The 14,269-nt window shown below is 38.9% G+C and overlaps 2 protein-coding genes across 8 annotated transcripts in view; both read right to left on the minus strand.

Moving 5' to 3' along the window:
* rimbp2a (RIMS binding protein 2a) overlaps nucleotides 1–7,064 on the minus strand; it is a 65,112-nt gene extending 58,048 nt beyond the window's left edge. For 4 of the 7 annotated variants that reach the window (XM_020609793.1, XM_020609794.1, XM_020609792.1 and 1 more), the window contains exons 1-2: nucleotides 6,889–7,063; nucleotides 3,986–4,129 (exon numbers count right to left, since the gene is read on the minus strand). In XM_020609793.1, the coding sequence (XP_020465449.1) occupies nucleotides 3,986–4,123 (138 nt within the window). In that variant the 5' untranslated portion in view covers nucleotides 4,124–4,129; nucleotides 6,889–7,063. Of the gene's footprint in view, nucleotides 1–3,985; nucleotides 4,130–6,888 lie in introns of all 7 variants that reach the window. The other 3 variants (XM_020609795.1, XM_020609798.1, XM_020609801.1) reach the window with 2 other exon arrangements.
* A 990-nt stretch (nucleotides 7,065–8,054) lies between these two features.
* On the minus strand, nucleotides 8,055–12,559 carry noc4l (nucleolar complex associated 4 homolog). Its single transcript, XM_020609833.1, has 15 exons — nucleotides 12,384–12,559; nucleotides 12,127–12,247; nucleotides 11,921–12,027; nucleotides 11,633–11,740; nucleotides 11,285–11,434; nucleotides 11,091–11,193; nucleotides 10,912–10,946; nucleotides 10,777–10,827; nucleotides 10,522–10,633; nucleotides 10,272–10,332; nucleotides 9,975–10,085; nucleotides 9,473–9,636; nucleotides 8,828–8,910; nucleotides 8,567–8,680; nucleotides 8,055–8,399 (listed from the first exon to the last, which is right to left on the minus strand). Exons 1-15 carry the CDS (start codon nucleotides 12,537–12,539, stop codon nucleotides 8,280–8,282), a joined length of 1,596 nt encoding a protein of 531 aa, XP_020465489.1. The 5' UTR covers nucleotides 12,540–12,559; the 3' UTR covers nucleotides 8,055–8,279.
* Nucleotides 12,560–14,269: the final 1,710 nt, after the last annotated feature.

The following is a 14,269-nucleotide window of genomic DNA, read 5'->3' on the forward strand; positions in this document are numbered from 1 at the left end:
AGTGTATAGAGAAATATTCGGGACCATGCATCCATCCCCAGGTACACTTTCAGAAAGCCAGCCTTTCAGCGTGCATAAGTAATAAGGAGCCAGCATTCCAAATACTGCTTAGTTACTCCACATTTTACAAATATTACAACAACGTCCAGACTTTGGTATGATGCTAGCCATTATGTGATGATTAGTCATCTGTAGATGCCGTTCTTGGCTGAGGCTGAGGTAAACTGTTTATTAAGCAAATCAGACCGCGTGGGCAGCTTTTAAGATGTTACAGCATATAATTATGGAATAAGGGCTTTATGCCATGCACAGAAAGGCTCCTATCTACTTTTGCTGTACTTAATAGCTACTGATTTTAATTCAGGATGTCAAAAACTAATGTTATATTTCTCATATTGTTATGGAATTTCTGCTGTTATGGATGACTTTAGGAACACAGAATGGATTAGGAAAATAGCATGTAGTGGCTGGATTTGAAACAAGAGCACAGTGATTAAGTAGTTTGTGCTCAGCTAACCAGGATAATAACCTAAGGTAATCTTATTTTCATTAGGAGTGATTTAAATAGATTGTCATATCGCCATCTGGTGTGTGAGTGAAATAGTTGCCTCAGTGCTGCCTGATGCAGTCAGCTGTGGATGTACAGTGACTGACAGTGTCAATAAAAAAAACAGTTTCTTCAAGCCTCCACTTTCAAGCCTTTGTATGTGTTTAGCAGAGAAGTGGATGTAGACAGGCTGCTCTATATCTAGAGTCAAGCACCCAGGAGAAAAATAATTCACAATGACTTTCCTGCTACTTAGCACCTGCAGTAGCATCAAGAATATCAATTCTATGTTTTAAGATTAAGAAAATCAACAGCATTTAACAATCTTAAACAAGGGAATGGGATAGAAATGCCCTCACGCAGACTTGTATGCTTTTGGTGATATACTGTAGATAAATGACAATATCCCTCTGTCTCAAAATGACTCTTCCCTTTCCATAACATGATAAGGTGGCGGTGAAAGGCACAGGTGATACAATATGTCTGTGTGAACATGTGTATGCCCATGTATGACTGTGTGTACAGTTACGGTGAGTGTTTCCAATCTGTACCTTTAGTAGATTGCCTGGCCCTTACGCAGCTCGAGGTCTCCCCTCAACAGTGAGAACAAAAACAGCTACAGTGGTTTCATGGCACTCTCACACACTCCTTTGTTCCCATCCCGAAATGTTTTAATGCCTTATCTCATTCTTCCACATCAACCTCCTTTCTTTTCTCTCTCTGGTTTGCTTATATGTAGACAAGTACACACTCTGTTCAACTGACCAAAAACAATGTCACACATGCACAAAAAGAGATAAGCACGTCTTATCCAAGCAGAGCAGATTGTGGTCTAGCAAGCCCTGTCTCCTCTGTGTCTCACATTCTCATAGACAGAAAATTATGATTTTCTGTTATGCTGACAGAAGCAATGATCCATACATCTCTCCATCCCATATTTATATGTCAAGTACTTATATCTTAGTCATTTGCTCCTACTTGGTATTAATACTTGTACTGTAACTTTCCTCTAGCATTAAATCCAATTTGCCTTGTCATGTTCCTGGACAGAGCTCACATACATACATCTCACTTCACTCTTCACCTCTTCTAAATCCCTGATCAGGGGACCCAAATTAAATCAGTGTGGTGGTATTAGTGAGGTCACATCAGCTGCAGACACTCGAATGTATTCTATTGATAGCTGTTCTCTATTTAACACTAGGACAGAGAGACACATGAGGTCAGAGGAGAGGACAGAAATACAGAAACACTAAGTGCGTGTGAATGGGAGGAGAAAGCAGAACGTATGGACAGTTCCGCTCCGTTTCCTAGCAACACTTGTTCACTGTCTGTTCCCATCCTTACTGTAGACGCATTACTCACGAGTGAATTGGTTTTCAGGCATGACATGAAGCCCTCTGAGACCCGAGTTCAGAAACAGATGGAAACTGGATTGGGCAGAAATATGCAATGAACCCTTTAAATGTGCAAACAGCTGAAGGCAAAGTATAATTTAACAACTTAAGCAAGCTGTTCTCTTTGGGCCACATCTCGGCCTCGTCTGTTCTCAACCTGATGAATTATTAATGCTGAAATATGTTCTCAGGGGTATGCTGTCCTCTTCTGGCCATATTTGTAAAAGACTCGGACTAGAATAAAAGTAATGGCATGCCTGGGATGCTGCTTTTTTTTCCACCCAAGAACTAAGAGACATTTAATTGTGTAATAAAATACAAAATGGACATGCATAAATATGCATATAGCCTACTTTGAAAGGAAAATAAGATTAAAATATAGTTATTTCCTGTATTTCAGTGAACAATGGAAGTGCTTTTATTTTTGTGTTTTTATCCCTTAAGACTAACGACAGGCAAGGATGAACAACAGATTTACAACTTGTGTTTGTTCCTTGACTCTTGTCTCCTACTATAAAAGCAGAATTAAATTCTCCGTTAGGTAGACTATCTGAATCAGGCAATGGCATACCAGTTGTTGTTAAAAACTCTAAAAAGCCTTAAAGCATAGGAGTTAAAACGAGTTAAAACACAACAGCAGACAGGTGCATGTTTGTTACATTCATGTAAAATAAGATTACTGAAAACAGAAACATAAAACTCAGCCTAAAAACTGTAATAACTGGAGGCCATCTATGTGCACAGCTGGAATGAGATTAAATACCATTTGCCAGTAACGCTGCTGATCGAGGACAGCAAACATGTTGTAATCACATCATAACTTTGTTACAGTGTCATAACATGGTTTGGCTTGTTCTGCCTCCAGAGAGCAGCAAATACAGCAAACAGACCTTGTGAGCCATAATATATTCAAAATGAGGTATAATTCTCACATGTACTATAAAAAACTGTTTCAGTTCTTTTAGTGATTCTAGAATTTAGGTGTCCCTTAAAGAGGAATTAGAAATTTATACCACACAGGACCAAGGGCGACTGCAGTTCAATGGGTAGAGCAGTCGACTCCCAACCAGAGGGTCGGAGGTCCAAAACTCGGTCCCTACAGTCCATGTGTCGAAGTGTCCTTGGGCAAGACACTGACCCCCCAAGTTGCCCTGATGGTTAGAGCCATTGGTTGAGTTGGCATCGCAGATGGCTGCCATCGGTTCTGTACCAGAAACAAATTCTTTGTGTGTAACATACTTGGCCAAATAAAGGTGATTATCCTTATCCTTAAATATTTAGTCAGAGTTTGCACTGAATAAAGTATACACCTCAGTACATATCTCAATTAAAGGCACTGCACAGATCTGTTTCTGTATAGGTCTATGCAGTGCCATGTATCAGAGAAGGTGATGCATCACAAAGATGTGTTCTGAATTCTGTCACAATAGGATGAGCAGATGCTCTGTTTTTAAGATGACAGTCCACAAATTTGGTGCTTTATCCCAAAATTCCCTCTCTCAAGAGCACCATTACTAGAAGCAGTTTGTCTCATTTTAGCAAGACTAAAAACAATACAAACTCTTATGCAAGATTCTTATTATTAAAGGGCAATGTTCCAAGGTTAACCCTGAATTTGGAACTATGCCCTAATATTTATTTTTAAAAGAGTACTACCACATATTACTTGCACACTAGCAATTGTTAACCATGCATTTGTGGTTTGGAATCAAAGGCATCAATGCAGATCATACAGAGCTCAGTCCAGCTCCATGCTAGCCTTCATTTTACTGTGTACTTTCACATATTTTGATTCACCGATTTTTCTGAAAAGCTGAGATATTCTGTTTGCTCTAAGCTAACTATTATTCTGTTAGCATTCAACAATCACAGATCCAATGAGACTTTTATCAAAGGCCTATCAGATGGTGTTCAAATCCTATAAACAAACAGTAGATTCCATTTATCTTAGACTAAGATTAAAGATAATGCCCCCACAGTAAGTTTTATCTTAACTCTAGTAGCTATTAATACAGGGCTACAGCATGTGATACCACAGTACCTTGCCCTTGGTGTGCAGGTGGTGATGGTGCATGTTTCTGGTGGTGATCATGTCCAGCTGTTTCTGGAACCACTCTAACTCCATCTGGGACTGCCTCAGCACCTCCTCTACATTAGCGCTCAGTGTATGATCCCGCATTATCACCTGCAAAACCCACACAAACACCATTAACACATAGTGAACCCCCGCTGCAAGCCAGTGTTTTATATTTGTTACTTTGGTACAGTTACAAGCTAGTAGCTGGACAATTTACCTGAATGTAGTAGTTGCAATTGTAAGAGTAATATTTTCCCCCATAACATTTTATCAAATTTCAGTTTTTCCATTTTTAAATGCATTTTTTCTGACCTTTGTGAACTTGTTAGGTTGCCATCTAAAACAATACATATTAAATCCATCAATACAAAAATTATTTTCAAATCATTATTTAAGCAAAACCAAAACAGCAAACTGTACATGTTCAACAATTATGACAATAACAAAACAGAATATGTAAAAAATACATTTTCCAATGAAATGCATGAGGATAATCTGTATTATCACCAAAGACTATACTAAGACTGACCTGAATGAATCAATTTTAACATAGGAAATAAGAATGTTCCACTGCACGTACAAAAAAACAAACCCTGTAACTACTGTTGCTAAGAAAGAATAAACAAAAAATGGTATATTGCATCTACATGGTACTAATAAATCTAGCAAATAGCTCTTTGACACTTACTGAAAAATTCCTTTATCTTCCTTCATTAAAATCAAATAATTAGTTTTCTCTTAAGTTCATAATCAATTCCTGACAGCAAGATCAGCCACATACAGAAACCATTATCCCAGTGTGGCATTGTTGCCCACTGCATCCGTTCTTGCAGGTGACATACAGTGTGTGCCCATGTGCATGTGTATGACTGTGCTTAGTGAGAGAGAGCTCCCTTCTTACATAATAGAGGATTACTGTGTCACAGCAACACAGTGATGGGGATAGCGTGGATAAAACACATTAGCTTTTAGCAGTTGGTGCTAAATCTCCATTTATGTTGACATGCTTTGTACCATTGTGCAAACACACACTTACAGGACACAGGAATGCTGTATTCATATTAACTATAACACGGTACACTGACACATGGGCTTAAAAAAGTTAATGCTGCTTGTACCTCAGGAGATTTAACTTATATGACTACTGCTGCATCATAATCAACTCACACAGCTGATTCCTGTCCCCTCTTTTTGGTCTTTTAGACAGTCTGTTTTATAATAAAAAAAAAGAGCAAATTCATATTCTTACTTTTTTCATCAGTGGTAGAACAAGTTCAGCTTGTTTACACAAGTAAATGAAGCAATACTACAATGTCAAATATTAGGTTTCAGGCAAGAAAGGACCCAAAATGCAGACACGGTCTAGAGTCTAGTGTTTTTTCAGTATAACATAAATGAAGAGGAACCAAGGGGTAAAGAGATGCTCAACCTGACAGGACTTCACAATACAGGTAAAAAAAAAAAATATCTAAACAGAACGGTCAGGGAGCTACATGAAACAAACTCTAAATAACTCAAATGAACCGGAGAACTAATCAAGAATCTTGCTGACAGGAAAAACTCAAAAAGAACAGCCCAACAGCAACCAAGGCAAGTGATATGAAAACTTAGAAAGTGGACAGGCAGGGTGTGGTACGCAGGGGAGACGGGTGACAGAGCAACGAAGCATGGAGAACAGATGAGCCAGCAACCAGATGGAGGGAAGGGAGGAGAATATATAGACAGGAGACCAGGAGGTAAAGAGCAGCAGGTGGAAGTATGCAGAATAGTACCTTTCACATCGATGTGTATAATATTATTAGATTATAATTACTGACACATTACTTTCTATACATTACATGCTTATAATTTGAAGTACTGCTGGGTAGCTTGTGAATTTCTCACAAGAGATCAATAAAATCTTATACCGTATTTTGTTCTGTTATACAGATTCTGAATAGTAACTTGTAACTAAGGTTACCAAATAAACATAGTGGAGTAAAAAGTCCAATATTTTGCCTCTAAAATGTAGTGAAGTTGAAGTAGCAGAACATGAATATACAGTACTGAGTTGCTTTCTTGACACAAAGTGTCAACTGATAGACAAAAAAGGAACAGTTATTGGTTTTGTTTGTTTTTTGTCACAAGTAACTGGAAGAAAACTCCAGAAACAATCAGGTCCCTCTCCCTCTGTCTCCCTTAGAGCCTCAGCCAAATGCTCAGCTTCTCTCTGCTGACTCACCTTGGACAGCTTCTGCTTCCCTGCAAGTGACCGTGGAGGATGAGGACAGACTCAACAACAAGACAAAGCTCAGTCTGAGTCTGAAATTTCCCCTCCTGCCAAGACCTCTGTGAAACTGCAGTGCTGCTAAAGCATCTCATGCAGATTTACCAAAGTGAGAGGAGAACTGTGTCTGCATCATCACCTAGACCTGAATGGAGATGGTTAGTCACGGTTAGTCCATTACTATGATTGTTTATACTATGGTATTAGTAGTATATTAGTATGTATCGTGAACACATGCAGCTAACTACTTTGATTCTGGAACAACTCTTCATTGCTGCAACACTTGACTTGAGCACTAATTAGTACAACTGCACTGGCATTATTTTAAAAGTCACAGCAACAATTCATCAAAAGTTCCCTTTACAAGAATGGTTTACAAAAGCAACTGTAAATTCTATAGAAGTCCAGAATGTCAAGTTTATAATGTAACCTATACAATTTGTCTGTAGTGGAGGAATTCCAGTGACTGGAGAAAAAACTTTGTGAAACTGCACGTTGTAGGACAAAGTAGGCCTATATATAAAATATTATGTTCCACCCGATAAACTAAATTCCATAACATGTATATAATTCAATAGGCTAAACCAAATCGATCGCTTACCAATCTTTATAGGTCTTCTTCTGTTACTCTCAGCCTCTTCACAGCGATCCTATGTTTTGACAGATTCTGTCTGGTGCATTGTGATCCGCAAGAGCAAAACCCACAAAACGAATTTAAAAATACATAAACATAATGAAATCCAAAAGCTGTGATGCATTAGAGGTTCCCTGCAAACTCTGTAGCTGTCCCCAGACAGGCCTTAGTTGTTAGACAGCTTCTCTGTGATATGACTTGCTCTTTTCTAACAGAAGTCTGGTATGGTTCGCAATTTTTCTTTCACAGTGTTTTTATATCCTAAGCTGCCTGCTGTGTGACCATATGGCACACTTAACAAAAGGAAGAATTTTAAATGGAAAATGGAAAAAAAAAACATTTTTCCTCTATCAGAAATGAGGGGTGATCTGGTGTCACTGGGATTCTTCATCATTTCTTGCAGCAAAACCCACTGGTAAGCTAATGCCTATAGTAGCTATTTAATTACTGTTTATTTTGTAACAAATGATTAATGCACACATGGTCCATCCACACAGGGGGGTTTACTGCACCTGATTAGCTCTTTCCAGGACTCAGCGGTAGAACAGGCCAACTTATTTTTAACATTCAGTTTGTTCCCAGCCCATCTTTGAGTCCAAATACATAATAACACCTGGGTGTTTTTAAAAACACAAATCTAGCCTGTACATATGATTATTGCCTTATAGAGCTTTTAGGCTAACATGCTCACAAAAGATTGCCTATTTACACATCCAGCAGACACATTAACATTTAGTTGAAGATGTGCTTCAGGCCACCTCAGAAACATCTATATGGACTCTACTTTTATCTCTGGTGTTATTAACTTATGAGAAAACATGGGTCTTAAAGTAGAAAATGTTGGTTTAGCATGGCTTTGCAGCTGAAAATAGCAACCTGCTGCTACTGGAACAGTAAACTGTAAACTCAGTGGTTAAGTGCCATAAAAACAAAACAAAAGAGCAAATGGAATAGAGGCCACAAAGCTCTGTGGAGCTGCACAGCTAGATGATATGCCACAGTGTGTCTCAGACCATTTTGGACATACAGTATAAAGACTTGTACAAAAAAATCAAAATTTATTATAAATTAAATCCCAGTCACTTATGAATAATTTAGTTAACAATATCAAAAAGGTGTGAGTAGACAGTGAGCTTTGGAAAGATTTTTATTAGTCACACACAGGGGCACTGTCAAGAAAAGCATGTTAACACAGCTGCAGATCAAATGTCTTTCTGCTGCTCATTATCATTTTTTTGTTCTGAAAAGAGGTCTGTCCGTACATTCTGTTCAGTTCAAAATGTGGTAAACATTCAGATGAACAGGTTCCTGACAGTTATATGACACAGTGAATACAGTCTCCTTGTTTATAACTTATTCTAATTCAGACAAAAGTGCTGTCCTAACACATCGCCCCCTCCTTTTAGTAACTGTGTGGCCGTTTCAAACTCCAGGGGGATGCTCTTGTTCTGGGTCTGCTTCAGGTCTCTCTCCATCAGCTGTGGATAAGAACATGGGATGTTATCCATGAGAGATACTATCATTTCTAGCGTTATCTTCCATTTAGTTTGTATGCACTAACAGACAACATTATATAACTGTTACTAAACAATCAAACATACTACACTAAACACCTAGAGAAACCAGCTAAGTTTGGAAGCATCACCTCATATGTTGTTATCTCCAGCATCTCACTGATGTCATCCTCTTGTTCTGACAGGGGTGTGTTGATCAACATGGCAGCTTTGGCCACATCTGGATAGTAATGCTTCTGCAGTGTCTACAGAAAAGGAGAAAAGCAGAGTGTGAATTTTACTCCAAAATAAATGTACTTCCATTAAATCAGACTCCTAAATATTTGTAATATTTTTTACTTTTATTTTCAAATCTACATGAAAAAAAAGCTAAGAAACTGTCACATACACACCTTAATCTCCCACAAACTGCTCTCTAAGGCACGGCACTGTGCGGGATCCTCCTCATCCATTACATATAGGTCTTCCACAGGTTCTGCCATTATGAACAGAAACAAACTAGCGATGACCCGATACGATACTAGGTATCACTGCCACATACAAATATGAAGTAGTAGTAAGTATCTGCCCTGTAATGAGTCTGTAGTTCTGAGAGTATCTTGTCCAGCTCCCAGTTCTTTTATTTATATCAATAATTTAATTTGATAAACAAAATTTTTCGAACAAAGGCCTGATTCAGTATGTCCAACATCTCCTAAAAATACAGTGTGCCAGATTAATTTCAGTTTCAACATGTCAGATATTTAATGAACATTTACTATTTACTGTAGGTAAATATAAGCATTGGATTGGAATAGGTTATAGGCTTTTTATGAAAGGAACCAGATCGGTATTGGGGCCAAAAAAACTGGAATGGAACAACCAATAAACAAACATCTATACATTTCTTGGATTGTAGAAAAATATTGTACATCACAGTAAAATTCTTACAAACTGTCATAAATATTAGAATCATCTGGAGTGATCACCAAAATCTATTACATTTTGAAGAGTTACAAACCAATAATTTACAAATTCTGATCATAAATGAGACTCACCACCGTCTGTGTTGGGCTTGTGAATAAGGACTCTGCAAGATGGGTGGCGACGGATCAGGTTGTAGATGAAAGGCAGCACTACAAGGAGGGCTGAAGGCGGTGCTGTCAGAGCCAGTCGAGCCAGGCGTTTGGCAAATGCAGCCACTAGGTACACTGGCAAGTGGCTGGACAAAAGCAGACACACACGCACACACACCCATTAAAATTACAAACATATAAATGCTTTTGGGAATTTTTATGGTCATTATCTTGAATGGCAACTCATTTTTTAACAATTTAAATATTCCAAACACAAATCAGTCTGAATCACAAAAATACATTCTCCTCAGCAGCTACTGCTGCAGTATCACTTGACCTCTGTTTGATTCAGTGGGGCACATCAGCAGCTGCTGTACTGGGAGATTTAACTGTCTGCAAGTCGGGTACTACAGGTAGTATTTACTACAACTGTATACCTGTCCAGACAACTACAACTGGATCAATTTTCAGTCAAGCATCTTACCTGGAGCTTAGAAAGAGGTTGGCTAGGTAGAAAAAGCGCGCTCTGTACTTCACGTGGAAAATAGAAGGATCAAGCAGATTATACAACTTTTTGTAGAAATCAGGATAATCCCTGCAAACACACACACAACATACAGTTCAGTATTTATGTCATTCATAACTATCTCTCAGTCCACTATTGTTGTTTACATATTCAGGACAGAGCCTTATTTTATATACACGTTTCTTCTGCATATTATTGTAATTAATGTGACTATTAAAAGTGATCAAACAAATGTATTTTTCATATACTACTCACAGGTTATGTTGATGTATGAGAACAAAAAGGCCATTAAGGGCCAGCAGGCTGATTGCCCCACCTGTTCAACAGAAACATAATAAAATGCCATATCATGGTTAACCACTGTCACTCTACAGAAATAATATTAGTAATAATAATGACAATAACAACCAGACTTAAATGCCAATATGGTATTTTAAAGTAGTTAGTGTTAGCCAACATGGACTTGTTAGCGCACCACCACTATTAAGCCACATGCACAACCTACCAACTTCATAGGCAGCAGTTAAGAAGTCAATCATCAGCGTGGGTTTGCTCATGTGGGGCAAAATGGATTCATGGAGGATCACCAAGACCTTTTTATACATGCTGCTTGGCAGCTACAACAGAAAGATGAAAAACTAATGAGACAAGGTATAATCTTGACAGTACAGAGTCCAATGTTTAAAGACAAACAGTGGAAATCTGTTTAATATTTTGAAAATATTAAGACATGTCTAAGCAGTAACAGTTTCTACAGTACCTTATACTTGAGAAAGCCAAGCCACATCCTCTCAAAGACACGTTTGTGTTCCTGTAATGAAGTACAACATTTAAAATAATTATTTGTGTTATTTAAGCAAAAATGTGAAGGTCTGATTAAAAATATTTTACCCACATTTAGTTTAGCAGCTTTCCAATCCTCGTGCTTGGCTGAAAAACAAATCCATATTGTTTTAATAACATTCTTGTACAGAACAAAAATAACTTTTCTCCCAACACAATGACAGATAAGCATCATCGAAGAGAAAACTGACAATGTATTAATTCTGGAAACTTCCAAAAAGTAGGTCTCACCTTCCTGTTTGACCATGAAGTTGGAGAGCTCTGACTCCTGGCTTGGCATACTAATGCTGGACATGAGGGTGAACAGATTGTTCTGGTATATGGGCACCACTGCCTGTGAGGAACAAGACAACCCAACAGTAGTCAGCACACCAAGGAATCTTTGCTCCATAAAAAAAGACAGCAGATGAGCCAAGTTCACCAACCCCTTTACTTTTGTCCATGACTTTGCCCACATTCTCTCGGATGGAGCTCATGACATAATAGCGTACATCCTCCATCTCGAGGAACTCCTGGAACCTGGAGATCAGCAGGGAGTTGTCTGTAGATTTGGACAGCAATCTCTCTACCACAGCCTGATCAAGGAATAAAACAAAAATATCAGAAAGGTGCCTGTGCCTGTGAAAGGTTCATTTGTTCAAAAACATTTAAAAACACTGCCTTATTTCTGATCTTTGATAAATTACTGAACTCACATAGCAGAACTAATAAAAAATATTATTTTTCATGTCCTCTATAGCTGATGGATGGGGTTGCGTGATACAAAACCCTACCTGGATGAGTTCCCTTGGGAAGCTGTAGTGTTCACTCCAGTCCAAGTCCTCTAAAGGATGCTGTCCTTCTGCTGCAGCAAACTTCATCAGGCAGCACAAGGCACTCTCCTGCATTTGGTCAGTTATTTATGACTATGTTATTAGTGTGACAGAGGATTTTGACTCAAGCACACTGGTTGGTCTTGAGGGTTTTTTTTATTTTTGTTTCTCTGTGCATCACTTGTGCTATGCAAGTCTTTTTTTGTAAATGTGTGACTTATGGTGAAGAATTTAAACATGTCAACTCACCTTGACGCTGTAACCTTCATGGCTGAGGTGCTCAAGCAACATCTCAACACAACTGTTGTAACGGTGTCTCATGAAGATGCGATACTTCTCTTCAGCACTGCACTTTCCTGGACCGGACAAGGGTACAGACATTACTGTATCAGTGCGACTTAGCAAGATTTCTGGTATCCAGGGTTAATAATAATGGATAATTAGCCTGTACTGACCACTCAGCGCCTCCTCCTCTCCAAGCAGTTTTCCCATGAACAGTTCTTTCCTCTCCAACAAAGTGCAGAACAATTTACTGCACACACTGACAGCACTGACAACATCCTTCTCTTTTTCTGACTACAAACACAAGCAGAGTAGTGCTTTAATGAGTTAAATATGGTAGACGACGTGCTTGGTAACGATAAAAGCCTGACTAATTAGCACGCTTTCAGTTGTAATGCTCTAACAACTGAGTCTATTTGTGTATATTTACCTGAAGGAACTCGAGGATGTCAAAAACGTCGTTAGCATGTTTTCTGCTCTTAAGTATACTTTCCACTTTACAGCTAAGGTCGATTTTAGCTGTTTTTACGTTTATTTGTGTTGATTTTACCGAACTCACGTTGCGTTTTTTGGCCGGCGCCATCATTAATGAATGATGTTACGTTCAAGTCACAGCACTTGGATAAGAAAAAAAAAATAACGTAATAAATCATGAAAGGCATACATCCTAGAACGTTTGTCTGGGAATTTAAAGTCTTACTTTTAGGAGATTGTATATATGTATCAATCTAATAATATACATTATATTCACTTTTGATTTTTATATATCTGCCATTGATGTATAGTTGAGTTGGATGTTCTAATTTACTATTTGTCTAAAGGTTTTGAATGGGACACAATTACAAACCAGATTGCTACTATCGCCCCCTAGTGACTGGAGGGTGAAGTTTGCGTTTATGATTACTCTCTCAGAATGCCTTTAACAATCTTCTTCTTCTTCTCTCGGCTGTTCCCGTTAGGGGTCGCTACAGCGAATCTGTTTCCACCTAACTCTATCCTCGGCATCCTCTACTCTCACCCCAATTAACTTCATGTCCTCTTTTAGCACATCCATATATCTCCTCTTTGGCCTTCCTCTTGACCGGCAGCTCCATCTCCAACATCCTTCTACCAATATAACCACTACAGGTGCTGGTCATATAATTAGAATATCATCAAAAAGTTGATTTATTTCACTAATTCCATTCAAAAAGTGAAACTTGTATATTATATTCATTCATTACACACAGACTGATATATTTCAAGTGTTTATTTCTTTTAATTGTGATGATTATAACTGACAACCAATGAAAACCCCAAATTCGGTATCTCAGAAAATTAGAATATTACTGAATACCAATACAAAGAAAGGATTTTTAGAAATCTTGGCCAACTGAAAAGTATGAACATGAAAAGTATGAGCATGTACAGCACTCAATACTTAGTTGGGGCTCCTCTTGCCTGAATTACTGCAGCCATGCGGCGTGGCATGGAGTCGATCAGTCTGTGGCACTGCTCAGGTGTTACGAGAGCCCAGGTTGCTCTGATAGTGGCCTTCAGCTTCAGTGCCATGTTGGGTCTAGCATATCACATCTTCCTCTTCACAATACCACATAGAAAATCTATGGGGTTAAGGTCAGGCGAGTTTGCTGGCCAATTAAGAACAGGGATACCATGGTCCTTAAGCCAGGTACTGGTAGCTTTGGCACTGTGTGCAGGTGCCAAGTCCTGTTGGAAAATGAAATCTGCATCTCCATAAAGTTGGTCAGCAGCAGGAAGCATGAAGTGCTCTAAAACCTCCTGGTATACGGCTGCGTTGACCTTGGACCTCAGAAAACACAGTGGCCCAACACCAGCAGATGACATGGCACCCCAAACCATCACTGACTGTGGAAACTTTACACTGGACCTCAAGCAACGTGGATTCTGTGCCTCTCCTCTCTTCCTCCAGACTCTGGGACCCTGATTTCCAAAGGTAATGCAAAATTTACTTTCATCAGAGAACATGACTTTGGACCACTCACCAGCAGTCCAGTCCTTTTTGTCTTTAGCCCAGGTGAGACGCTTCTGACGCTGTCTGTTGTTCAAGAGTGGCTTGACACAAGGAATGCGACAGCTGAAACCCATGTCTTTCATACGTCTGTGCGTAGTGGTTCTGGAAGCACTGACTCCAGCTGCAGTCCACTCTTTGTGAATCTCCCCCACATTTTTGAATCGGTTTTGTTTCACAATCCTCTCCAGGGTGCGGTTATCCCTTTTGCTTGTACACTTTTTTCTACCACATCTTTTCCTTCCCTTCGCCTCTCTATTAATGTGCTTGGACACAGACCTCTGTGA

Source organism: Monopterus albus, unplaced genomic scaffold (genome assembly GCF_001952655.1).
Source record: "Monopterus albus unplaced genomic scaffold, M_albus_1.0 scaffold102.1, whole genome shotgun sequence".
Classification (NCBI taxonomy): Eukaryota; Metazoa; Chordata; class Actinopteri; order Synbranchiformes; family Synbranchidae; genus Monopterus; species Monopterus albus.